Genomic DNA, 25601 nt, shown 5'->3' with positions numbered 1-25601 from the left:
GCAGCAGAGCAGACACTGATTGTAATCAGCAAGCAGGTGACGTATGTGCAAGAAAAACTAAATGAAACCATGTTTCCATAAAAATAATAATAATAATAATAATAATAATAATAATAATAATAATAATAATAATAATAATAATAAATCAAATGGCACCATGGATTTTACAATGTTAGTTTCGATTTATATCAGAAATAATCTATTATAATACCACCTTTTTCTGGCTTGTTTAAGCTTTTATATGAATGAAGTACAGCTGAGAGGCAGTCCAAGGTGCCGAGGTTAGGTATACAAATTGGGACGCTGGAGAAAACCAGCAAATTGTCACTTTTTGCAACAAATCGAAGTAAAAGCTGTTTTTCTTTTATTTTTCCTTGAAAAAAAATGATGCACTCCCCATGGTGCTGAACACAACACTATATGGAAAATGGTTCAGACACGAATGATCTTGGAAACAAAGAGAATGTATTAATATAGTTCTATTACCTCTTGGAGAGAGTCTTATATCTTCAATGGCTGTTGACTCTGTATGCTACTGTTAATTTCTATATCATTAAAACATATAACCAAAATGCCTAAAAGACCAAGAAAAATGCTGTGAAGAAAAAAGGGTGGGGTAATCTGAAATCATTTCTGAATATCCAAAGTTCCATGTGCCTTTCCACTCCTAATAATATTAAACAAAGGCAGACGGTCAGTATATATTTTTAGACTAGTACGACTTGATTTGCTTTTTGATTGCTTGAAACGTGTTAAAAACTTCTGTCAAGTCCTTTAAAGAATGAACATACATCACTAACTGATGCAGAGCACAGCCAAGTAACTACACTCTAAAAGGAGCTGTCCGCCAGAAGTGGTGCTGAAATTCACTTCTAAACAGAGGAACATCAACTGTGCAACAACAAGACAGGCGCATTAAGAAAACAAACAAAAAAAAGATAAAATATATCCGAAGAAGGTGTGGTAAGTCAGCGAACTAACCTCTAAAGGAGAGTCTGGTTCATCCAGGATGCTCTTCTCACTCTGTATCCTCTGCATGGTCCCTGTAGAACTGGGGTCCATGATCAGCACGTTCTGACTACCAGCTCTGCCGAACTTACAGTCACTCTTTCTGGAGTCAGTCGTCCTGCACACCTCGTAGTTGTACACGTGTGGCAGAGTCCCTGTGCCCAAAGTGTCTGAGTAACGTGGGGGATAATATGGAATGACAGGCAGGTTGGAGTGATACAGGATGCGAGACTGTCTCCATCTGTAGATTTTCACTGATATGATAACCACCAAACACGTGATGAAGAGGAAGGAGACCACAGCCAAAGCCAGCACTAAGTAAAAAGTCAGGTTGTCATTGTACTCCTTGTCGTGTGGAAAGTCAGTGAACTCTGACAGCACTTCAGGGAAGCTGTCCGCCACCGCCACGTTCACAATGACTGTAGCTGAACGAGACGGCTGCCCGTTGTCCTCCACTATAACAGTCAGTCTTTGTTTGACAGCATCTTTATCACTCACTTGGCGGATAGTTCTGATTTCTCCATTCTGTAAGCCCACTTCAAACAGCGCCCTGTCTGTGGCTTTCTGCAGTTTATACGACAGCCAGGCATTCTGTCCAGAGTCCACATCAACAGCCACCACTTTAGTCACCAGATAGCCCACATCTGCTGCACGGGGCACCATCTCAGCCACCACTGAGCCTCCAGTCTGGACTGGGTACAGGACCTGAGGGGGGTTGTCGTTCTGGTCCTTGACTATCAGTTTCACTGTTACGTTGCTACTGAGTGGAGGAGAACCTCCATCCTGAGCTTTGACCACAAACTGAATTTGTTTGATTTGCTCAAAGTCAAATGAACGAACAGCGCTCAGAACTCCAGTTTCAGAGTTCAAAGTAACAAAAGAGGAGATTGGACTACCACTGACTTGCGTGTCCTCTAAAAGATACGAGATTCTCGCATTTTGACCCCAATCTAAGTCTCGCGCTCTTACAGCAAATATTGATACTCCAGGTGAATTATTCTCTGTGACTGGAGCAGAATAAATCGCCTTGTTAAACAATGGTGCGTTGTCATTGACATCAGAAATCTTGAGGTGTAGTTTTGTAGAGGTGGAAAGAGGAGGAGAACCCAGATCTGTGGCTGTTATTGTGATGGTATACTCTGAGACAGATTCTCTGTCAAAATGTTGATCTGAAATCAAATTGTAGTAGTTTGTTAGAGATGACTCGATCTTAAAAGGCAGTTTGCCGTCTATGGAACATTTAATTTGCCCATTTTTATCAGAATCTGCATCTTTTATAACTAAAACTGCGACTGTTGTACCAGGAGGAGCATCCTCAGACAAGGGGCTTGAAAATGACATGATATTAATCACTGGAGCATTGTCATTAACATCAAATACATCAATTATTACTTTACTGGTTCCTGTCAAGCCCCCCTGGTCTCTGGCCTCCACCCTCACCTCATATTTCTTTTCTTTCTCGTAATCTATCAGACCATTAACAGTAATTGTTCCTGTTTTTTCATCAATACTAAATATATCTGCCCCCCCACCTTTGGTTTTGGACAAACTGTAACTAATGAGTCCATTTGAACCAGTGTCAGCATCTGTAGCATTTACTGTGATTACTTTCGTGCCTCTGAATGTGTTTTCTGTCACAGACGCTTTGTAAACTGACTGGTTAAAAACTGGAGCATTATCGTTAACATCCAAAACATTGATATCTATATTTACTGTACCAGATCTCTGTGGTGTTCCTCCATCAACTGCGATCAGTTTTAATGATAGCTGTGGATGTCGTTCTCGGTCTAGAGGCTTCTGAAGCACCATTTCAACATATCTGCTTCCGTCTGGATTGGCATGCTGCTTTAATATAAAATTATCGTTTGGTGACAAAATGTAATCTTGGAGAGAGTTTTGCCCGACATCCAGATCGTCTGCACTCTGCAAAGGAAACTGTGTTCCAGCGACAGCTGACTCACTTATTTCGAGGCGAATAGGCTTGTCAATATTAGGGAAAATAGGAGCATGATCATTAATATCTAAAACCTCAACTGTTATTCTGTGCAGCTCGATGGGATTTTCTAAAATCACCTCAAAACTGAAGCTGCATGGTGTTGTTTCTCCGCACAGCTGCTCTCGATCTATTCTCTCATTCACGACCAGAGTCCCTTTGTCTGTCTTCAGCTCGGTGTACTGGATATTTTCAACACTCACGATACGGGCCCGCCCTGAACGAAGCCTTTTCAGATCTAGACCTAGATCCTTAGCAACGTTGCCAATAACAGAGCCTTTCTTCATCTCCTCTGGTATGGAATAGCGAATCTGTCCGTCCACCATGTTAGCCACAAGAAGCACAAAGATCAGCGTTTGTATTTTCCGTCCCAGACCGTCGAACACTCGCCATCTTGCGCATTTGTATCCTCTAGATGCCATCATGAAAACAAGGAAAAGGAAAAAAGGTGTATATATCCTGACGAAATAAAGCTCGAGATCATTTACAAAAATCCATGCACTGACCAAATATTAACACGATGTCGACCTTTACAAGCAAATCTGTGAGAAGACGCTCTCTCTTTCGTCCCTCAAACCTCAATAAAACAGAGAACCTACTGAAGTCATCGGGGGAGGGACTAAGTGACGACATGGGAAAGGGATATTTTTTTGCTAACCAACAGCGTCCCTTAGAGTCCAAAATGAGAATCTAACGTTTGAAGCCATCACTGCGGTCTCTGACTGAAGACACACATTAATACACCCAACGCTCACCCTTTTCTGTAGAATAAGTTTATTACAGCTAATGTCTTTTTGAGTACAATACTTACAATCAAACAAACCTTGTAGTCCAAAAGTACGTTAAAAGTAAACTTTTTTGAGTAACCAAGACAAAGTGAAAGCACACGGTCGCTTTTGGAACGGAGTAAAACACCCTCAAGAGCTATTAAAACCTCCTCAAAGCATAAATGATTGAACCGCGATTCAGCAGCCACACAATACATTTATTCAACCCAAGTAATAATGGACTTATTTGGAGATCAAAGCGTACTGTGAAATACAACTATGCTCATGAGTGTGTAGCGTTTCCTTTAAAGTGGATGCACTCCCAGTGAGGTAAGAAGCCTGATCACTTTTGTGATATTTGAAAGAATGATCCAGGAGCCAAAGAGTGGGTGATATGTGTGATTTCTGATTATAGTGCAAAATTATAGACACATATCAGGAGCACATGATTTTTTTCTGGTCCACTAGGTTTCACATGCATTCTTCTTTTTCCACTTACATCTCTACTTTTCATTTATATATATCCGTTTGTATATGCTATTCATTAAATTCATTAAATAAGTGCAATTACGATGAAAAGTAACAATGCATATCTTCAGAAACTCTAACACTGTGGATGAGTATTGTAGAATCTACTGACGGTATGAAAGATTCAGCACTAGTGTTAAGGCAAAAACTGATCACGGTGCTGTCCATGGTGCTGAATGTGGTGTATGGCATCATTTGGAGTAAATGTTTCAGAAAAAGACATAAGTAATCGGAACTAAGTTCCGTTTCTCAACTAACCTCTAGAGGAGAGTCTGGTTCATCCAGGATGCTCTTCTCACTCTGTATCCTCTGCATGGTTCCTGTAGAACTGGGGTCCATGATCAGCACGTTCTGACTACCAGCTCTGCCGAACTTACAGTCACTCTTTCTGGAGTCAGTCGTCCTGCACACCTCGTAGTTGTACACGTGTGGCAGAGTCCCTGTGCCCAAAGTGTCTGAGTAACGTGGGGGATAATATGGAATGACAGGCAGGTTGGAGTGATACAGGATGCGAGACTGTCTCCATCTGTAGATTTTCACTGATATAATAACCACCAAACACGTGATGAAGAGGAAGGAGACCACAGCCAAAGCCAGCACCAAGTAAAAAGTCAGGTTGTCATTGTACTCCTTGTCGTGTGGAAAGTCAGTGAACTCTGACAGCACTTCAGGGAAGCTGTCCGCCACCGCCACGTTCACAATGACTGTAGCTGAACGAGACGGCTGCCCGTTGTCCTCCACTATAACAGTCAGTCTTTGTTTGACAGCATCTTTTTCACTTACTTGGCGGATAGTTCTGATTTCTCCATTCTGTAAGCCCACTTCAAACAGCGCCCTGTCTGTGGCTTTCTGCAGTTTATACGACAGCCAGGCATTCTGTCCAGAGTCTACATCAACAGCCACCACTTTGGTCACCAGATAGCCCACATCTGCTGTACGGGGCACCATCTCAGCCACCACTGAGCCTCCAGTCTGGACTGGGTACAGGACCTGAGGGGGGTTGTCGTTCTGGTCCTGGATTATCAGCTTCACTGTCACGTTGCTGCTGAGTGGTGGAGAGCCTCCATCCTGAGCTTTGACCACAAACTGAATTTGTTTGATTTGCTCAAAGTCAAATGAACGAACTGCGCTCAGAACTCCAGTTTCAGAGTTCAAAGTAACAAAAGAGGAGACTGGACTACCACTGACTTGCGTGTCCTCTAGAAGATACGAGATTCTTGCATTTTGACCCCAATCTATGTCTCGCGCTCTTACAGCAAATATTGATACTCCAGGTGAATTATTCTCTGTGACGTAAGCAGAATAAATCGTCTTGTCAAATAATGGTGCGTTGTCATTTACATCAGAAATCCTGAGGTGTAGTTTTGTAGAGGTGGAAAGAGGAGGAGAACCCAAATCTGTGGCTGTTATTGTGATGTTATATTCTGAGACAGTTTCTCTGTCAAAATGTTGATCTGAAATCAAATTGTAGTAGTTTGTTAGAGATGACTCGATCTTAAAAGGCAGTTTGCCGTCTATGGAACATTTAATTTGTCCATTTTTATCAGAATCTGCATCTTTGATATTCATAATGGCAATTGTTGTGGACGGTGGAGCATCCTCAGACAAGGGACTGGAAAATGACATGATGTTTATCACTGGAGCATTGTCATTAACATCAAACACATCAATAATAACTTTACTGGTTCCTGTCAAGCCACCCTGGTCTCTGGCCTCCACCCTCACCTCATATTTCTTTTCTTTCTCGTAATCTATCAGACCATTTACAGAAATTGTTCCTGTTTTTTCGTCAATACTAAATATATCTGCTCCTCCACCTTTGGTTTTGGATAAACTATAACTAATGAGTCCATTTGAACCAGTGTCAGCATCTGTAGCATTTACTGTAATTACTTTCGTGCCTCTTATTGTGTTTTCCGTCACAGATGCTTTGTAGACTGATTGGTTAAAAACTGGAATATTATCGTTAACATCCAAAACATTGATATCTATATTTACTGTGCCTGATCTCTGTGGTGTTCCTCCATCAACTGCGATCAGTTTTAATGATAACTGTGGATGCCGTTCTCGGTCTAGAGGCTTCTGAAGCACCATTTCAACATATCTACTTCCATCTGGATTAGCATGCTGCTTTAAAATAAAATGTCCATTTTGTGATAAAATGTAATCTTGTAGAGAGTTTTGCCCGACATCCAGATCGTCTGCACTCTGCAGAGGAAACTGTGTTCCAACGACAGCTGATTCACTTATTTCGAGACGGATAGGCCTATCAATATTCGGGAAAATAGGAGCATGATCATTAATATCTAAAACCTCAACAGTTATTCTGTGTAATTCCATAGGGTTTTCTAAAATCACCTCAAAACTGAAGCTACACGGTGTTGTTTCTCCACATAGCTGCTCTCGATCTATTCTCTCATTCACGACCAGAGTCCCTTTGTCTGTCTTCAGCTCGGTGTACTGGATATTTTCCCCACTCACGATACGGGCCCGCCCTGAACGGAGCCTTCTCAGATCCAGACCTAGATCCTGGGCAACGTTGCCGATAACAGAACCTTTCTTCATCTCCTCTGGAATGGAATAACGAATCTGTCCGTCCACCATGTTAGCCACAAGAAGCACAAAGATCAGCGTTTGTATTTTCTGTCCTAATCCGTCAAACACTCGCCATCTTGCGCATTTGTATCCTCTTGAAGCCATCATGGAAACAAAGAATTCAAAAAGGTGTATGTATCCAAAAAACATAAGGATAAAGATTAAATTAAAAAAAAAAATCCAGTCCCTGACAAAATAAAAACACGATGTCGATCTTTACAAGCAAATCTGTGAGAAGACGCTCTCTCTTTGGTCCCTCAAACCTCAATAAAACAGAGAGCCTACTGCAGTCATCGGGGGATGGACTGAGTGACGACATGATAAAGGGATATTTTTTTGCTAACCAACAGCGTCCCTTAGAGTCCAAAATGAGAACACCACGTGAAGCTATCACTGCAGTAGTGTAACTCTGACTAAAAAAAAACATCACTAAACTTTACAATCGTCCTTAACTTATTATTATTATTATTATTATTATTATTATTATTATTATTATTATTATTATTATTATTATTATTATTTTGCAATATGAGTTCATTCTAGCAATTTTCTCGAGAGTACAATTATAACAACATTTATCCCCAAAGACAAAAATGAGTAATGGGCCCGGAAAATATATCCTATACCACAACTCGGTAACCAAACAGCAATGTATTCTTGTAGCCTATCAATAGACACATTTGGAGATCAAAGTGTATTGTATTGTGCATGTATTTGCGAATGTATGTCCAACGATTCGTATTACAATCACCTCGATGAAAATATAGGAAAGGGATATGGGAGTAAAAATTGGGTGACGCACGAGCCGCTGCGATGTGAAGGTTTTTTGTTATGTTGATGAAATGTAGATTTTTTTAAGTCAATATCAAGGGTCACCTTTTACGTTTCTTCAGTAATTTATTCTCCAGTGTGTTTTAAAGTCTTTTACCTAAATAATATTTATAAAATTTCGGTTGTAGTTCCTCACTCCACTTCAAACTGTTGATACGTGGGGAACTTACTCATCAAGCCAGAGTTCAAATTTAGGCATTTCAGGCTGTTGGTTGGTTTTCGTGTTATTATGACTGAAGGTCTCATGAGCTTTTTTAAGATTAATATGTGTATAGGAACGTATTGAACTGCTAATCAAGAGAATATGATAAAAAATATAACAATTAAGAATCAGTTGGAGGTACGAAGGTATCCACACTTACGGAGTGAGATAAGCGCTGTCCATGGTGCTGAATGTGAAGTAACAGATTGAAGAGACTTCGTCACACCCACCCACCCACACACACACACACACACACACACACACACACACACACACACACACACACACACACACACACACACACACACACACACAAAGAAAAAAAAAGGAATCCAAAGATCAGTCATGAACTAACCTCCAGAGGAGAGTCTGGTTCATCCAGGATGCTCTTCTCACTCTGTATCCTCTGCATGGTCCCTGTAGAACTGGGGTCCATGATCAGCACGTTCTGACTACCAGCTCTGCCGAACTTACAGTCACTCTTTCTGGAGTCAGTCGTCCTGCACACCTCGTAGTTGTACACGTGTGGCAGAGTCCCTGTGCCCAAAGTGTCTGAGTAACGTGGGGGATAATAAGGAATGACAGGCAGGTTGGAGTGATACAGGATGCGAGACTGTCTCCATCTGTAGATTTTCACTGATATAATAACCACCAAACACGTGATGAAGAGGAAGGAGACCACAGCCAAAGCCAGCACTAAGTAAAAAGTCAGGTTGTCATTGTACTCCTTGTCGTGTGGAAAGTCAGTGAACTCTGACAGCACTTCAGGGAAGCTGTCCGCCACCGCCACGTTCACAATGACTGTAGCTGAACGAGACGGCTGCCCGTTGTCCTCCACTATAACAGTCAGTCTTTGTTTGACAGCATCTTTATCACTTACTTGGCGGATAGTTCTGATTTCTCCATTCTGTAAGCCCACTTCAAACAGCGCCCTGTCTGTGGCTTTCTGCAGTTTATACGACAGCCAGGCATTCTGTCCAGAGTCCACATCAACAGCCACCACTTTAGTCACCAGATAGCCCACATCTGCTGCACGGGGCACCATCTCAGCCACCACTGAGCCTCCAGTCTGGACTGGGTACAGGACCTGAGGGGGGTTGTCGTTCTGGTCCTGGATTATCAGCTTCACTGTCACGTTGCTGCTGAGTGGTGGAGAGCCTCCATCCTGAGCTTTGACCACAAACTGAATTTGTTTGATTTGCTCAAAGTCAAATGAACGAACTGCGCTCAGAACTCCAGTTTCAGAGTTCAAAGTAACAAAAGAGGAGACTGGACTACCACTGACTTGAGTGTCCTCTAAAAGATACGAGGTTCTCGCATTTTGACCCCAATCTAAGTCTCGCGCTCTTACAGCAAATATTGATACTCCAGGTGAATTATTCTCTGTGACGTAAGCAGAATAAATCGTCCTGTCAAATAATGGTGCGTTGTCATTTACATCAGAAATCTTGAGGTGTAGTTTTGTAGAGGTGGAAAGAGGAGGAGAACCCAAATCTGTGGCTGTTATTGTGATGTTATACTCTGAGACAGATTCTCTGTCAAAATGTTGATCTGAAATCAAATTGTAGTAGTTTGTTAGAGATGACTCGATCCTAAAAGGCAGTTTGCCGTCTATGGAACATTTAATTTGTCCATTTTTATCAGAATCTGCATCTTTAATGTTTAGAACAGCAACTGTTGTACCGGGAGGAGCATCCTCAGACAAGGGGCTGGAAAATGACATGATGTTTATCACTGGAGCATTGTCATTAACGTCAAACACATCAATTATTACTTTACTTGTTCCTGTAAACCCCCCCTGGTCTCTGGCCTCCACCCTCACCTCATATTTCTTTTCTTTCTCGTAATCTATCAGACCATTAACAGAAATTATTCCCGTTTTTTCATCAATGCTAAATATATCTGCTCCTCCACCTTTGGTTTTGGATAAACTGTAACTAATGAGTCCATTTGAACCAGTGTCAGCATCTGTAGCATTTACTGTGATTACTTTCGTGCCTCTGATTGTGTTTTCTGTCACATATGCTTTGTAAACTGACTGGTTAAAAACTGGAGCATTATCGTTAACATCCAAAACATTGATATCTATATTTACTGTGCCAGATCTCTGTGGTGTTCCTCCATCAACTGCGATCAGTTTTAATGATAACTGTGGATGTCGTTCTCGGTCTAGAGGCTTCTGAAGCACCAATTCAACATATCTGCTTCCGTCTGGATTGGCATGCTGCTTTAATATAAAATTATCGTTTGGTGACAAAATGTAATCCTTTAGAGCGTTTTGCCCGACATCGAGGTCTTCTGCACTCTGCAGAGGAAATTGTGTTCCAGTGACAGCTGATTCACTCATTTCAAGATGGATTGGCTTATCAATATTCGGGAAAATAGGGGCATGATCATTAATATCTAAAACCTCAACTGTTATTCTGTGCAACTCGATGGGATTTTCTAAAATCACCTCAAAACTGAAGCTACACGGTGTTGTTTCTCCGCACAGCTGCTCTCGATCTATTCTCTCATTCACGACCAGAGTCCCTTTGTCTGTCTTCAGCTCGGTGTACTGGATATTATCCCCACTCACGATACGGGCCCGCCCTGAACGGAGCCTTCTCAGATCCAGACCTAGATCCTGAGCAACGTTGCCGATAACAGAGCCTTTCTTCATCTCTTCTGGTATGGAATAACGAATCTGCCCGTCCACCATGTTAGCCACAAGAAGCAGAAAGATCAGCGTTTGTATTTTCCGTCCCAGTCCGTCAAACACTCGCCATCTTGCGCATTTGTATCTTTCCGATGCCATCATGAAAACAAAGAATTCAAAAATGTGTTTGTATCCAAAGAACATAAGGATTGAGATAAAAAAAAATCCAGTCCCTGACAAAATATAAATACGATGTCGATCTTTACAAGCAAATCTGTGAGAAGACGCTCCCTCTTTCGTCCCTCAAACCTCAATAAAACAGAGAGCCTACTGAAGTCATCGGGGGATGGACTGAGTGACGACATGATAAAGGGATATTTTTTTGCTAACCAACAGCGTCCCTTAGAGTCTAAAATGAGAACTCCACGTTTGAAGCCATCACTGCAGTATTTCAACTCTGACTGAAGACACGCATCAATACACTTAACTATCTTCCTCAAGCTGCTTTATGTAGACTGAGTTCATTTTAGCAATGTTTATATAGTGAATAAATGAACAGTTTGCTTTAGAGAGGAAAGGGTACTTTTAAACAGAACAATTAAATACCAACAGAGCAGTCGCTTTTAGAACCCACTGAAACAACCACACCAGCTCGGAAAACATATTCTGCAATTTTGACGATTGAACCACAGCCCTACAGCCCAACGGCGACAAATCTGCATTTTCTATGTATTTAAACGAATCGTTTAGAGATCTAGGCGTACTGTAATGTGTTAAAATGTGCTTATGTTTGTGTAGCTTTTCTTTCATGACAGACGCACTGGTTTTATAATCTATTTACAAATGTGAAAGGAATGATCCGACAGTCAAATATTGGGTAATATGTGATCTTACCTGGACACTTTTGTTATACTGAGAAAGTGTCATATTTTAAAAAATATTCACATCATTGGTAACTGGCGATATTGCTGGTCCACTAAATCGTGCACACTGTATTTGTTTTACGTGCATCGGTACTTTTAAATAACAAATTTGTTTGAGTTTAGTTGTGTGTTAATAATTATCTAGAGCATTCTGCGTTGTTGCTACCTACCAAAGTATCCGAAAACTCCCATGAAATCATAGCTGTCACTCTAAATTAAGTTTAGAATGTTACTTGACTTACCGTGAATGTACTGCCAATCATTTGACCCCCCCTTAACATCAGAACACAAACACCTTTTTTATACATCCAATTACTTATATATAACTGAGATAGTTTCATAAACATAAAAATGGGTCCAGAGTGTGAAAATAGAAAACAAATAGTTCTTTTTACATTATTCAAGATCAAAGACGTCCTCTTAAAATGGAGTCAGAGCTGTTAAAAGTCTTCACTGCATTTCACGAATGCTAAGATTGAAAAAAATGTTTATCCAAGGGATCAGATTGTCACTTAAAAACAAAATCTAATGAGGACATGGGGAGTGTTGGATTGCTCTAAAACACATGGATAAACTTGAGTGCTATCCATGGTGCTGAATGTGAAGTAACAAATTTGCGTAGAGTCTGCCGTGTGAATTAGAAATTCAATAAAAACTATGTTCAATTGTGGCACTAACCTCCAGTGGAGAGTCTGGTTCATCCAGGATGCTCTTCTCACTCTGTATCCTCTGCATGGTCCCTGTAGAACTGGGGTCCATGATCAGCACGTTCTGACTACCAGCTCTGCCGAACTTACAGTCACTCTTTCTGGAGTCAGTCGTCCTGCACACCTCGTAGTTGTACACGTGTGGCAGAGTCCCTGTGCCCAAAGTGTCTGAGTAACGTGGGGGATAATATGGAATGACAGGCAGGTTGGAGTGATACAGGATGCGAGACTGTCTCCATCTGTAGATTTTCACTGATATAATAACCACCAAACACGTGATGAAGAGGAAGGAGACCACAGCCAAAGCCAGCACTAAGTAAAAAGTCAGGTTGTCATTGTACTCCTTGTCGTGTGGAAAGTCAGTGAACTCTGACAGCACTTCAGGGAAGCTGTCCGCCACCGCCACGTTCACAATGACTGTAGCTGAACGAGACGGCTGCCCGTTGTCCTCCACTATAACAGTCAGTCTTTGTTTGACAGCATCTTTATCACTCACTTGGCGGATAGTTCTGATTTCTCCATTCTGTAAGCCCACTTCAAACAGCGCCCTGTCTGTGGCTTTCTGCAGTTTATACGACAGCCAGGCATTCTGTCCAGAGTCCACATCAACAGCCACCACTTTAGTCACCAGATAGCCCACATCTGCTGCACGAGGCACCATCTCAGCCACCACTGAGCCTCCAGTCTGGACTGGGTACAGGACCTGAGGGGGGTTGTCGTTCTGGTCCTGGACTATCAGCTTAACTGTCACGTTGCTGCTGAGTGGAGTAGAGCCTCCATCCTGAGCTTTGACCACAAACTGAATTTGTTTGATTTGCTCAAAGTCAAATGAACGAACTGCGCTCAGAACTCCAGTTTCAGAGTTCAAAGTAACAAAAGAGGAGATTGGACTACCACTGACCTGCGTGTCCTCTAAAAGATACGAGATTCTCGCATTTTGACCCCAATCTAAATCTCGCGCTCTTACAGCAAATATTGATACTCCAGGTGAATTATTCTCTGTGACGTAAGCAGAATAAATCGTCCTGTCAAATAATGGTGCGTTGTCATTGACATCAGAAATCTTGAGGTGTAGTTTTGTAGAGGTGGAAAGAGGAGGAGAACCCAAATCTGTGGCTGTTATTGTGATGTTATATTCTGAGACAGTTTCTCTGTCAAAATGTTGATCTGCAATCAAATTGTAGTAGTTTGTTAGAGATGACTCGATCTTAAAAGGCAGTTTGCCGTCTATGGAACATTTAATTTGCCCATTTTTATCAGAATCTGCATCTTTGATAATCAAAATGGCAACTGTTGTACCAGGAGGAGCATCCTCAGACAAGGGGCTGGAAAATGACATGATATTTATCACTGGAGCATTGTCATTAACATCAAATACATCAATTATGACTTTACTGGTTCCTGTCAAGCCACCCTGGTCTCTGGCCTCCACCCTAACCTCATATTTCTTTTCTTTCTCGTAATCTATCAGACCATTTACAGAAATTGTTCCAGCTTTTTCGTCAATACTAAATATATCTGCCGCCCCACCTTTGGTTTTGGACAAACTGTAACTTATGAGTCCATTTGAACCAGTGTCAGCATCTGTAGCATTTACTGTGATTATTTTCGTGCCTCTGATTGTGTTTTCCGTCACAGATGTTTTATAAACAGATTGGTTAAAAACTGGAGCATTATCGTTTACATCTAGGACATTGATATCTATATTTACTGTACCTGATCTCTGTGGTGTTCCTCCATCAACTGCGATCAGTTTTAATGATAACTGTGGATGTCGTTCTCGGTCTAGAGGCTTCTGAAGCACCATTTCAACATATCTGCTTCCGTCTGGATTAGCATGTTGCTTTAATATAAAATTATCGTTTGGTGACAAAATGTAATCATTTAGAGCGTTTTGCCCGACATCCAGGTCTTCTGCACTCTGCAGAGGAAATTGTACTCCTACCACAGCTGATTCACTTATTTCGAAACTGATAGGCTTATCAATATTCGGGAAAATGGGAGCATGATCATTGATATCTAAAACCTCAACAATTATTCTGTGCAATTCCATAGGGTTTTCTAAAATCACCTCAAAACTGAAGCTACATGGTGTTGTTTCTCCGCACAGCTGCTCTCGATCTATTCTCTCATTCACGACCAGAGTCCCTTTGTCTGTCTTCAGCTCGGTGTACTGGATATTTTCAACACTCACGATACGGGCCCGCCCTGAACGGAGCCTTCTCAGATCCAGACCTAGATCCTGAGCAACGTTGCCGATAACAGAGCCTTTCTTCATCTCTTCTGGTATGGAATAACGAATCTGCCCGTCCACCATGTTAGCCACAAGAAGCAAAAAGATCAGCGTTTGTATTTTCCGTCCCAGTCCGTCAAACACTCGCCATCTTGCGCATTTGTATCCTCCAGATGCCATCATGAAAACGAGGAAAAGGAAAAAAGGTGTATATATCCTGACGAAATAAAGCTCGAGATCATTTACAAAAATCCATGCACTGACCAAATATTAACACGATGTCGACCTTTACAAGCAAATCTGTGAGAAGACGCTCTCTCTTACGTCCCTCAAACCTCAATAAAACAGAGAACCTACTGAAGTCATCGGGGGAGGGACTGAGTGACGACATGGGAAAGGGATATTTTTTTGCTAACCAACAGCGTCCCTTAGAGTCCAAAATGAGAATCTCACGTTTGAAGCCATCACTGCAGTCTCTGACTGAAGACACACATTAATACACCCAACGCTCACCCTTTTCTGTAGAATGAGTTTATTACAGCTAATGTCTTTTTGAGTACAATACTTACAATCAAACAAACCTTGTAGTCCAAAAGTACGTTAAAAGTAAACTTTTTTGAGTAACCAAGACAAAGTGAAAGCACACGGTCGCTTTTGGAACGGAGTAAAACACCCTCAAGAGCTATTAAAACCTCCTCAAAGCATAAATGATTGAACCGCGGCTCAGCAGCCACACAATACATTTATTCAACCCAAGTAATAATGGACTTATTTGGAGATCAAAGCGTACTGTGAAATACAACTATGCTCATGAGTGTGTAGCGTTTCCTTTAAAGAAGATGCACTCCCAGTGAGGTAAGAAGCCTGATCACTTTTGTGATATTTGAAAGAATGATCCAGGAGCCAAAGAGTGGGTGATATGTGTGATTTCTGATTATAGTGCAAAATTATAGACACATATCAGGAGCACATGATTTTTTTCTGGTCCACTAGGTTTCACATGCATTCTTTTTTTTCCACTTACATCTCTACTTTTCATTTATATATATCCGTTTGTATATGCTATTCATTAAATTCATTAAATAAGTGCAATTACGATGAAAAGTAACAATGCATATCTCCAGAAACTTTGACACTGTGGATGAGTATTTTAGAATCTACTGACGGTATGAAAGATTCAGCACTAGTGTTAAGGCAAAAACTGATCACGGTGCTGTCCATGGTGCTGAATGTGGTGTATGGCATCATTTGGAGTGAATGTTTCAGAAAAAGAGATAAGTAATCGGAACTAGGTTCCGTTTCTCAACTAACCTCTAGTGGAGAGTCTGGTTCATCCAGGATGCTCTTCTCACTCTGTATCCTCTGCATGGTCCCTGTAGAACTGGGGTCCATGATCAGCACGTTCTGACTACCAGCTCTGCCGAACTTACAGTCACTCTTTCTGGAGTCAGTCGTCCTGCACACCTCGTAGTTGTACACGTGTGGCAGAGTCCCTGTGCCCAAAGTGTCTGAGTAACGTGGGGGATAATATGGAATGACAGGCAGGTTGGAGTGATACAGGATGCGAGACTGTCTCCATCTGTAGATTTTCACTGATATAATAACCACCAAACACGTGATGAAGAGGAAGGAGACCACAGCCAAAGCCAGCACTAAGTAAAAAGTCAGGTTGTCATTGTACTCCTTGTCGTGTGGAAAGTCAGTGAACTCTGACAGCACTTCAGGGAAGCTGTCCGCCACCGCCACGTTCACAATGACTGTAGCTGAACGAGACGGCTGCCCGTTGTCCTCCACTATAACAGTCAGTCTTTGTTTGACAGCATCTTTATCACTTACTTGGCGGATAGTTCTGATTTCTCCATTCTGTAAGCCCACTTCAAACAGCGCCCTGTCTGTGGCTTTCTGCAGTTTATACGACAGCCAGGCATTCTGTCCAGAGTCCACATCAACAGCCACCACTTTAGTCACCAGATAGCCCACATCTGCTGCACGGGGCACCATCTCAGCCACCACTGAGCCTCCAGTCTGGACTGGGTACAGGACCTGAGGGGGGTTGTCGTTCTGGTCCTGGATTATCAGCTTCACTGTCACGTTGCTGCTGAGTGGTGGAGAGCCTCCATCCTGAGCTTTGACCACAAACTGAATTTGTTTGATTTGCTCATAGTCAATTGAACGAACTGCGCTCAGAACTCCAGTTTCAGAGTTCAAAGTAACATAAGAGGACACTGGACTACCACTGACTTGCGTGTCCTCCAAAAGATACGAGATTCTCGCATTTTGACCCCAATCTAAGTCTCGCGCTCTTACAGCAAATATTGATACTCCAGGTGAATTATTCTCTGTGACGTAAGCAGAATAGATCATCTTGTCAAATAATGGTGCGTTGTCATTGACATCAGAAATCCTGAGGTGTAGTTTTGTAGATGTGGAAAGAGGAGGAGAACCCAGATCTGTGGCTGTTATTGTGATGTTATATTCTGAGACAGTTTCTCTGTCAATATGTTGATCTGAAATCAAATTGTAGTAGTTTGTTAGAGATGACTCGATCTTAAAAGGCAGTTTGCCGTCTATGGAACATTTAATTTGCCCATTTTTATCAGAATCTGCATCTTTGATAATCAAAATGGCAACTGTTGTACCAGGAGAAGCATCCTCAGACAAGGGGCTGGAAAATGACATGATATTTATCACTGGAGCATTGTCATTAACATCAAATACATCAATTATAACTTTACTTGTTCCTGTCAAGCCCCCCTGGTCTCTGGCCTCCACCCTCACCTCGTATTTCTTTTCTTTCTCGTAATCTATCAGACCATTAACAGAAATTGTTCCTGTTTTTTCATCAATACTAAATATATCTGCTCCTCCCCCTTTGGTTTTGGATAAACTGTAACTAATGAGTCCATTTGAACCAGTGTCAGCATCTGTAGCATTTACTGTGATTATTTTCGTGCCTCTGATTGTGTTTTCTGTCACAGACGCTTTGTAAACTGATTGGTTAAAAACTGGAATATTATCGTTAACATCCAAAACATTGATATCTATATTTACCGTACCAGATCTCTGTGGTGTTCCTCCATCAACTGCGATCAGTTTTAATGATAACTGTGGATGTCGTTCTCGGTCTAGAGGCTTCTGAAGCACCATTTCAACATATCTACTACCGTCTGGATTAACATGCTGCTTTAATATAAAATGTTCGTTCGGTGACAAAATGTAATTTTGTAAAGCGTTTTGTCCAACATCCAGATCGTCTGCACTCTGCAGAGGGAATTGTGTTCCAACGACAGCTGACTCACTTATTTCGAGGCGGATAGGCTTATCAATATTTGGGAAAATAGGAGCATGATCATTAATATCTAAAACCTCAACAGTTATTCTGTGTAATTCCATAGGGTTTTCTAAAATCACCTCAAAACTGAAGCTACACGGTGTTGTTTCCCCACACAGCTGCTCTCGATCTATTCTCTCATTCACGACCAGAGTCCCTTTGTCTGTCTTCAGCTCGGTGTACTGGATATTTTCAACACTCACGATACGGGCCCGCCCTGAACGGAGCCTTCTCAGATCCAGACCTAGATCCTGAGCAACGTTGCCGATAACAGAGCCTTTCTTCATCTCTTCTGGTATGGAATAACGAATCTGCCCGTCCACCATGTTAGCCACAAGAAGCAGAAAGATCAGCGTTTGTATGGTCCGTCCTAATCCGTCAAACACTCGCCATCTTGCGCATTTGTATCTTTCCGATGCCATCATGGAAAAAAATAGTAACAAAGGTGTATGTATCCAGAAGAAATGGTCGGAGAAAATCTACAAAAAATTATCGTCTTCTGTCAAAATATAAACACGTTGTCGACCTTTACAAGCGAATCTTTAAGACAACGCTCTCACTTTCGTCCCTCAAACCTAAAATAGAGAGCCTACTGCAGTCATCAGGGGATGTACCGAGTGACGACCAGATAAAGGATTTTTTTTGCTGACCAACAGCGTCCCTTAGAGTCTAAAGTGAGAACATCACATGGAAACCATCACAGCAGCACCTTAACTCTCACTGAAGAAACACTTCCACACACTTAACTATCTTCCTCAAGTTTTTTTTTTTTTTTTTAAGAAAAAAAAGAAGAAGATTACAATACCTATGAACAAACAAACCTTGAAGTCAAAAAGTACGTTTGAAGTCAAATTACCAAGTAAAAGTAAAGGCACAGAGTCGCTTTAGGAACAGAGTAAAACTCCCTCATTAGTTACGAAAACATCCTCAAAGCTTTAATGATTAAACTCTAGCTCTGCAGCCAAACAACACATTCACTTGTCCCATGTATCAATGAACTAATTTAGAGGTAAGGGATCAGATGGTCACTTAAAAAGAAAAATAATGAGGACATGGGGAGTGTTGGATTGCTCTAAAACACATGGCTAAACTTTAGTGCTGTCCATGGTGCTGGATGTGAAATAACTGATTTGCGTAAAGTCTGCAGTGTGAATTAAATATTAAATAACAACTATGTCCAGTTGTGGCACTAACCTCCAGAGGAGAGTCTGGTTCATCCAGGATGCTCTTCTCACTCTGTATCCTCTGCATGGTTCCTGTAGAACTGGGGTCCATGATCAGCACGTTCTGACTACCAGCTCTGCCGAACTTACAGTCACTCTTTCTGGAGTCAGTCGTCCTGCACACCTCGTAGTTGTACACGTGTGGCAGAGTCCCTGTGCCCAAAGTGTCTGAGTAACGTGGGGGATAATATGGAATGACAGGCAGGTTGGAGTGATACAGGATGCGGGACTGTCTCCATCTGTAGATTTTCACTGATATGATAACCACCAAACACGTGATGAAGAGGAAGGAGACCACAGCCAAAGCCAGCACTAAGTAAAAAGTCAGGTTGTCATTGTACTCCTTGTCGTGTGGAAAGTCAGTGAACTCTGACAGCACTTCAGGGAAGCTGTCCGCCACCGCCACGTTCACAATGACTGTAGCTGAACGAGACGGCTGCCCGTTGTCCTCCACTATAACAGTCAGTCTTTGTTTGACAGCATCTTTATCACTCACTTGGCGGATAGTTCTGATTTCTCCATTCTGTAAGCCCACTTCAAACAGCGCCCTGTCTGTGGCTTTCTGCAGTTTATACGACAGCCAGGCATTCTGTCCAGAGTCCACATCAACAGCCACCACTTTAGTCACCAGATAGCCCACATCTGCTGTACGAGGCACCATCTCAGCCACCACTGAGCCTCCAGTCTGGACTGGGTACAGGACCTGAGGGGGGTTGTCGTTCTGGTCCTGGATTATCAGCTTCACTGTCACGTTGCTGCTGAGTGGAGGAGAGCCACCGTCTTGGGCTTTTACAACAAAATCCAGCTGTTTCATCTGTTCATAGTCAAATGAGCGTACAGCGTGCACGACTCCACTCTCTGCGTTAACTGAAACATAAGCAGACACTGGAGATCCACCGATGTCACGCTCCTCCAAGATATAGGAAAGACGCGCGTTCTGGTTTTCATCTGGGTCTACAGCATGAACTCTTAATAGAGATACACCCGGGGAATTATTCTCTGCTACTGACGCAATGGAAGGGCCTCGTTGGAATACGGGAGCATTATCATTTACATCAGAGACCTTTAGATAAAAAGTTCTTTTAGTCGATAGGGGAGGGCTTCCTGCGTCAGAGGCAACAACAGTGATGTTGCATTCTGACAGATTTTCGCGATCTAATGGCGCGTCAGTGATCAGTGCATAATAATTCCTGACATTAGATTTTATTTTAAAAGGGACCTTGCCCTCGATCAAACACGTCACTTGTCCGTTATCACCTGAATCGGCATCTTTGATATTTATTATGCCAATGGTGGTACCAGCGGGGGAATCCTCTGACACAGGACTTGAGAATGACATAACGTTTATAACTGGAGCATTATCATTTACATCGATTACCTCAATTTCAACTTTACTGGAATTTGTCAGTCCACCCTGATCTTTAGCTTCCACCCTCAGTTCAATCTTTTTGTCTTTTTCAAAATCTATTTCCTTTGCCACATAGATTCTCCCAGTGGACTGATCTATGTCGAAAAGATTAGCTATTCCTGCTTTTGATTTTAAAATGGAGTACTTTATCACACCATTGGAACCGCTGTCTCTGTCGCTTGCATTAACACTGACAATATAGGTGCCCTTAGCAGCATTTTCGACCACTGTTGCTCTATAAACAGACTGATTAAACACCGGAGCGTTATCATTAACATCTAAAACCATGACATCAATATTAACTGTACCCGATCTCGGAGGGCTTCCCCCGTCCACAGCCAACAGCTTTAAAGACAGCCGTGGCTGCTCCTCTCTGTCTAATGACTTCTGAAGCACCATTTCGGCATATTTGCTGCCGTCTGGATTGATGTGTTGTTTTAACACAAAATTGTCGTTCTCAATTAAGATGTAGTTCTGCAGAGCATTTGCGCCTACGTCAGCATCGTCCGCACTCTCCAGGGTGAAACGGGAACCGAGAGCAGCAGATTCGCTAATTTCAAATTCCAAATGGCTGTTTTGAAAAGTGGGAGCGTTGTCGTTTACATCCAAAACTTCTATTGTTACGGGGTGAAGCTCCATAGGGTTTTCCAATAAAATCTCGAAGGTAAAGCTACACGGTGTTAAATCTCCACACAGCTGCTCTCGATCTATTCTCTCATGCACGACCAGAGTCCCTTTGTCTGTCTTCAGCTCAGCGTACTGGATATTTTCCCCGGTCACGATACGGGCCCGCCCAGAACGAAGCCTTTTCAGATCCAAACCGAGGTCTTGTGCGACGTTTCCAACGAGAGAACCCCTTTTCATCTCTTCTGGAATTGAATACCGAATCTGTGCCCCTGCCTGAGTAACAAGGATGAGAAGAAAACTAAACACACATACCGTCCCTTGCATTCGCCATTTTACATCCCTGTCTCGACGACTTACTCTGGATGCCATGCTGAATTGTGGTATTCCAGACGACAAAACTGGGATCTCAACACGCTGAAGAAAACAAATACACTCCTGCTTGATTTCGTTTGGCGACAGAGGTAAAAGAAAAAGAAAAGAAAAAAACTGCAACTGTGTCCACTGAGTCCCAGCGCTTATAAAACACGGATCACCTCCTCTTGTAAAACGCAGTAAAAAGGGAGGGTTCAGCACGGGCTTACATTGAATGGTGGAATTGATTTACCAGGCAACAGCGTCACTTGGAGGCTAAAATGCAAAACTTCAACTTCAACATTTTAGGGAGGCAGGTCATAGTCCATTAATGATAGAAAATGGTTCTGGCATTGGTTTTCTCTGCGGGAAACATGGCCAAAAAAATAGTCTACATCTCGTAAAGGTACATAATCATTTGCCCTGGGGAAGAACAATGACTAATTGAACAAATATATTATAATCATTATTATTATCATTATTGTTGTTGTTGTTGTTGTTGTTGATAATAATAATAATGATAATAATAATAATAATAATAATAATAATAATAATAATAATAATAATAATAATAATAATAATAATTCTAGTAGTAGCAGCAACAACAGAAGCTGTTGTTGCAGCAATAGTTTGGATCTCTAATATTCTCGTCAGCCAGTGTCTTCTGGCAAAGCAGCGGTTCAGCACCATGGACAGTGAACAAATTGCCAGAAACAGTCAACCTTACACAGTCCTGTGTCAAGTTGTTAAATTCAGAATCTTTCAGCTATAATAGCGACCCTTAGCACAATATTGTGAATGTAAACCTTTTAACATGGATTAATTTGGGTTACAGGTGTAAGGGCAGGTACGATTAAAGAAGGAGCTGAACTTACCAAAGTGGAGGTGCGAGATATGGCTGGTGACTGCTCTCCTTTCTGCAGAGTTTCAGTTCCAGCGTCATCCACACTAACCAAACTTTGAGTCATTGGCTGCGAATACTTGAAGTCACTCTTTCTGGAGTCAGTCGTCCTGCACACCTCGTAGTTGTACACGTGTGGCAGAGTCCCTGTGCCCAAAGTGTCTGAGTAACGTGGGGGATAATATGGAATGACAGGCAGGTTGGAGTGATATAGGATGCGAGACTGTCTCCATCTGTAGATTTTCACTGATATGATAACCACCAAACACGTGATGAAGAGGAAGGAGACCACAGCCAAAGCCAGCACTAAGTAAAAAGTCAGGTTGTCATTGTACTCCTTGTCGTGTGGAAAGTCAGTGAACTCTGACAGCACTTCAGGGAAGCTGTCCGCCACCGCCACGTTCACAATGACTGTAGCTGAACGAGACGGCTGCCCGTTGTCCTCCACTATAACAGTCAGTCTTTGTTTGACAGCATCTTTATCACTCACTTGGCGGATAGTTCTGATTTCTCCATTCTGTAAGCCCACTTCAAACAGCGCCCTGTCTGTGGCTTTCTGCAGTTTATACGACAGCCAGGCATTCTGTCCAGAGTCCACATCAACAGCTACCACTTTAGTCACCAGATAGCCCACATCTGCTGAACGGGGCACCATCTCAGCCACCACTGAGCCTCCAGTTTGCACTGGATACAGTACCTGAGGGGGGTTGTCGTTCTGGTCCTGGACTTGTATAATGACTGATGTGTTAGTACTTAGCGGCGGTGAACCTCCATCCTGCGCTTTAACTGGTATTTTGTACTCTTTGACTTGTTCATAGTCAAGTGACCGCAAGGACTGAAGCACGCCACTCTCTGTGTTGATGGAGAAGAATTCGGAGACTGGATGTCCATTGACCTCGCCATCAACGAGGAAATATGATATCCGTGCATTTTGACCCTGATCTGGATCAGTGGCGCGGATCTGCACCAAAGCGACACCGGGAGAATTGTTTTCCATCACTTGTGTTCTATAAACACTTTGACTGAAAGCTGGGGCGTTATCATTAACATCAGTAACATTTAAATTGACAGTTTTTACACTTGACAAAGCAGGAGAGCCTTCATCCGTGGCAGTGATAGTGATGCTATACGTGGAACGCTTTTCTCGGTCGAGATGTTGCTCTGTGACCAATGTGTAATAGTTCCTGAGAGATGATTTAATTTTGAATGGAAGACTTTCATCGACACTTAAATGAACTTGCCCATTTTTGCCGGAGTCTTTATCCTGAACACTAATCAACGCCACGACAGTGCCGGGTGTGGAATCCTCTGAAATTTTACCCGAGTATGAAGCCATTGCAATGATTGGATTGTTATCATTCACATCTAGTATTTCTATTGTCAATTTGCTGGTACCAACCACACCCCATGGATCCTTTGCCTGAAGGTTTATTTCATAGTTTGTAGAAACTTCATAATCGATTTCACCGGTGAGTTTGACTTCGCCTGTGTTTGAATTGATTGTAAAGGGACAGGAGGAGTCCTCCTCTAAGTGAGTGAAATAATACGTGACATTACCATTGTAGCCTTGGTCCGCATCTACGGCACTGACTCTGGCTACAATTGTGCCTCGTAGAACATTCTCAGGGACAGATTCTTTGTAGACCGACTGTGTGAAAACAGGTGCATTATCATTTGCGTCGAGAACAGATACGTGTATCTTTACTGTCCCAGACCTCTGCGGCTCCCCTCCATCTACAGCCGTCAGTATGAGCGTGTGTTCGCCCTGCTTCTCGCGGTCCAAGCTGCTCTGCAGCATCAGCTCGGCGTATTTACTGCCGTCTGCTCGCGTGTGTTGCTTCAGAGTAAAATGCTCGTTTGTCTTTAACGAATAACTTTGAAGCGAATTTATACCTACGTCAGGATCTGCTGCACTGTCTACCAAGAAAACTGAACCCGTAGGCGTAGATTCACTAATTTCCAAATTAATCTCTTTTCTGGGAAAGGCTGGGGCATGATCATTTACATCTTGTATTTCGATGGTAACGGAAAACAATTCAAGTGGGTCTTCGAGGACAATTTCTAAACTGAAGCTACAAGGCGACTTTTTGGCGCATAGTTTTTCTCTGTCGATTCTTTCATTGACAACGATGTGCCCTTTGTTCTGATTCAGCGCGACATATTTGCTTTCATCGTCTATAACAATCCGAGCCCGACCAGAAACCAACCTTTTAACATCCAAGCCCAGGTCTTTGGCAACATCTCCGACAAACAGCCCTTTCCTCATTTCTTCTGGTATAGAATAACGTATTTGTCCACTGACCTCAGCCATAAAGCAGAAAAGCAAAATGGAGACTCTCAAATCCAGCGAGGAGCTTTTTCTCTGCAGAATATCCATTTCTTCCAAAAAAACAGGTCCATAAAAATAAACCCAGAGTCTCCCTCTCTTTTAGTAAAGACCTTTACCTTGTAGACCTTTTTGGCAAATCAATACAGTCCTGCTGCTTATAGTCCAGTTTTAGCGAATGTACATACGCAAACCGTCTCTTAAAGGCTTCAGAGACGGGCGGTGACTTGTGATAACTCGGTGTTGGACAAATAGTCAGCTTAGGCAACAGCACCACCAACAGGGAGAAACTAAAACAACAGAATTATGAGTGTGTGCGCGTGTGTGTGTACTAACCTTTAAAATGCTCTGAATAAACTTTGAAGTTAAAGATCTACTGTAGCAAAATCAAAGCACAAAGCCTCAATGAATAAATATCAAAGTATCAAATTATAATTAAAAAAACTGTCATTTACAAGTGACAAAACAATGTACGAGTGTCCATAGATAGATAGATAGATAGATAGATAGATAGATAGATAGATAGATAGATAGATAGATAGATAGATAGATAGATAGATAGATAGATAATCTCCTGTCTTCTGATCCAATCTGGGTGATAAATCCAGCGACCTATATTTATCCAGGAGAATTAACGTATAGGAGGAAACAGCTGCAAAACCTTACTGACACATTTCCCACCAGCATGAGCACAAACCTTGTGCTATAAGATCATTTCTAACCAGGTAGCTTTCTTTTTTTTTTAAACTGGGTCATATAAAATATACATAATATAAGCCAACACTGTTTTTCGCAGCACAACACCCTGCACACCACGATTGAGCATTATTCAATGACTCTACAGCAGAGGCCATCATTTTAAAGCCTTATGGCTGAATCTTGAAGCAGACACAAACAAGAGCAACACAGCAGCTTGTGTTGCAAGACTGAAAGTTAAGACTTCAGTTTGTGATGCAAGATTGTAACCAATGAATATTGACAGTTGTACAAAGTTGTACACAGTTTGGAC

At 42.1% G+C, this 25601-nt stretch overlaps 7 protein-coding genes across 33 annotated transcripts in view; all 7 read right to left on the bottom strand.

Annotated features, from left to right (window-relative positions):
- The window catches only part of LOC141793146 (protocadherin gamma-C5-like), a 290533-nt gene that overhangs the window by 143039 nt on the left and 121893 nt on the right, over window positions 1-25601 (bottom strand). Inside the window, exon 1 of one of the 27 annotated variants that reach the window (XM_074673598.1) lies at window positions 22241-24793. The exons of 25 other annotated variants lie outside the window; for them this stretch is intronic. In XM_074673598.1, the coding sequence (XP_074529699.1) occupies window positions 22241-24643 (2403 nt within the window). In that variant the 5' untranslated portion in view covers window positions 24644-24793. Of the gene's footprint in view, window positions 1-22240; window positions 24794-25601 lie in introns of those variants that run through there. One more of the 27 variants, XM_074673620.1, reaches the window with a different exon arrangement.
- Window positions 433-3563, bottom strand: LOC141793843 (protocadherin gamma-A7-like). The gene is made up of 3 exons (XM_074674712.1): window positions 3037-3563; window positions 982-1737; window positions 433-447 (listed from the first exon to the last, which is right to left on the bottom strand). The coding sequence occupies exons 1-3, from the start codon at window positions 3424-3426 to the stop codon at window positions 433-435; spliced, it is 1161 nt and encodes a 386-aa protein (XP_074530813.1). The 5' UTR covers window positions 3427-3563.
- On the bottom strand, window positions 4546-7166 carry LOC141793842 (protocadherin beta-16-like). Its single transcript, XM_074674711.1, has one exon. The coding sequence runs from the start codon at window positions 7039-7041 to the stop codon at window positions 4546-4548; it is 2496 nt and encodes an 831-aa protein (XP_074530812.1). The 5' UTR covers window positions 7042-7166.
- LOC141793841 (protocadherin beta-11-like) lies at window positions 8268-10883 on the bottom strand. The gene has a single exon (XM_074674710.1). It carries the CDS (start codon window positions 10764-10766, stop codon window positions 8268-8270), a length of 2499 nt encoding a protein of 832 aa, XP_074530811.1. The 5' UTR covers window positions 10767-10883.
- Window positions 12068-14765, bottom strand: LOC141793840 (protocadherin gamma-A7-like). The gene is made up of 3 exons (XM_074674709.1): window positions 14225-14765; window positions 12164-12931; window positions 12068-12079 (listed from the first exon to the last, which is right to left on the bottom strand). The coding sequence occupies exons 1-3, from the start codon at window positions 14606-14608 to the stop codon at window positions 12068-12070; spliced, it is 1164 nt and encodes a 387-aa protein (XP_074530810.1). The 5' UTR covers window positions 14609-14765.
- On the bottom strand, window positions 15649-18357 carry LOC141793151 (protocadherin beta-16-like). Its single transcript, XM_074673636.1, has one exon. It carries the CDS (start codon window positions 18179-18181, stop codon window positions 15728-15730), a length of 2454 nt encoding a protein of 817 aa, XP_074529737.1. The 5' UTR covers window positions 18182-18357; the 3' UTR covers window positions 15649-15727.
- Window positions 18731-21588, bottom strand: LOC141793839 (protocadherin gamma-A10-like). Its single transcript, XM_074674708.1, has 3 exons — window positions 21372-21588; window positions 18951-21287; window positions 18731-18754 (listed from the first exon to the last, which is right to left on the bottom strand). Exons 1-3 carry the CDS (start codon window positions 21381-21383, stop codon window positions 18731-18733), a joined length of 2373 nt encoding a protein of 790 aa, XP_074530809.1. The 5' UTR covers window positions 21384-21588.

This window comes from Halichoeres trimaculatus, unplaced genomic scaffold (assembly GCF_033239565.1).
Source record: "Halichoeres trimaculatus isolate MK-OKI-2021-1 unplaced genomic scaffold, fHalTri1.1 fHalTri1_scaffold_7, whole genome shotgun sequence".
Classification (NCBI taxonomy): domain Eukaryota; kingdom Metazoa; phylum Chordata; class Actinopteri; order Labriformes; family Labridae; genus Halichoeres; species Halichoeres trimaculatus.
The sequence above is the reverse complement of the archived record's forward strand: the minus strand, read 5'-3'. Positions and strand labels throughout refer to the sequence as shown.

What these genes read in the sequence shown, in the direction of transcription:
- LOC141793843 (XM_074674712.1), bottom strand. Translation starts at nt 3,426, where the DNA reads ATGATGGCATCTAGAGGATACAAATGCGCAAGATGGCGAGTGTTCGAC. An exon ending in TGCACAGAATAACAGTTGAG is followed by an intron (nt 1,738 to 3,036) that starts GTTTTAGATATT and finishes CTGATAGTCAAG; the next exon opens with GACCAGAACGACAACCCCCC.
- LOC141793842 (XM_074674711.1), bottom strand. Translation starts at nt 7,041, where the DNA reads ATGTTTTTTGGATACATACACCTTTTTGAATTCTTTGTTTCCATGATG.
- LOC141793841 (XM_074674710.1), bottom strand. Translation starts at nt 10,766, where the DNA reads ATGTTCTTTGGATACAAACACATTTTTGAATTCTTTGTTTTCATGATG.
- LOC141793840 (XM_074674709.1), bottom strand. Translation starts at nt 14,608, where the DNA reads ATGATGGCATCTGGAGGATACAAATGCGCAAGATGGCGAGTGTTTGAC. An exon ending in TGGAATTGCACAGAATAATT is followed by an intron (nt 12,932 to 14,224) that starts GTTGAGGTTTTA and finishes GTGACAGTTAAG; the next exon opens with CTGATAGTCCAGGACCAGAA.
- LOC141793151 (XM_074673636.1), bottom strand. Translation starts at nt 18,181, where the DNA reads ATGATGGCATCGGAAAGATACAAATGCGCAAGATGGCGAGTGTTTGAC.
- LOC141793839 (XM_074674708.1), bottom strand. An exon ending in AACCAGACTCTCCTCTGGAG is followed by an intron (nt 18,755 to 18,950) that starts GTTAGTGCCACA and finishes CCTCTAAATTAG; the next exon opens with TTCATTGATACATGGGACAA.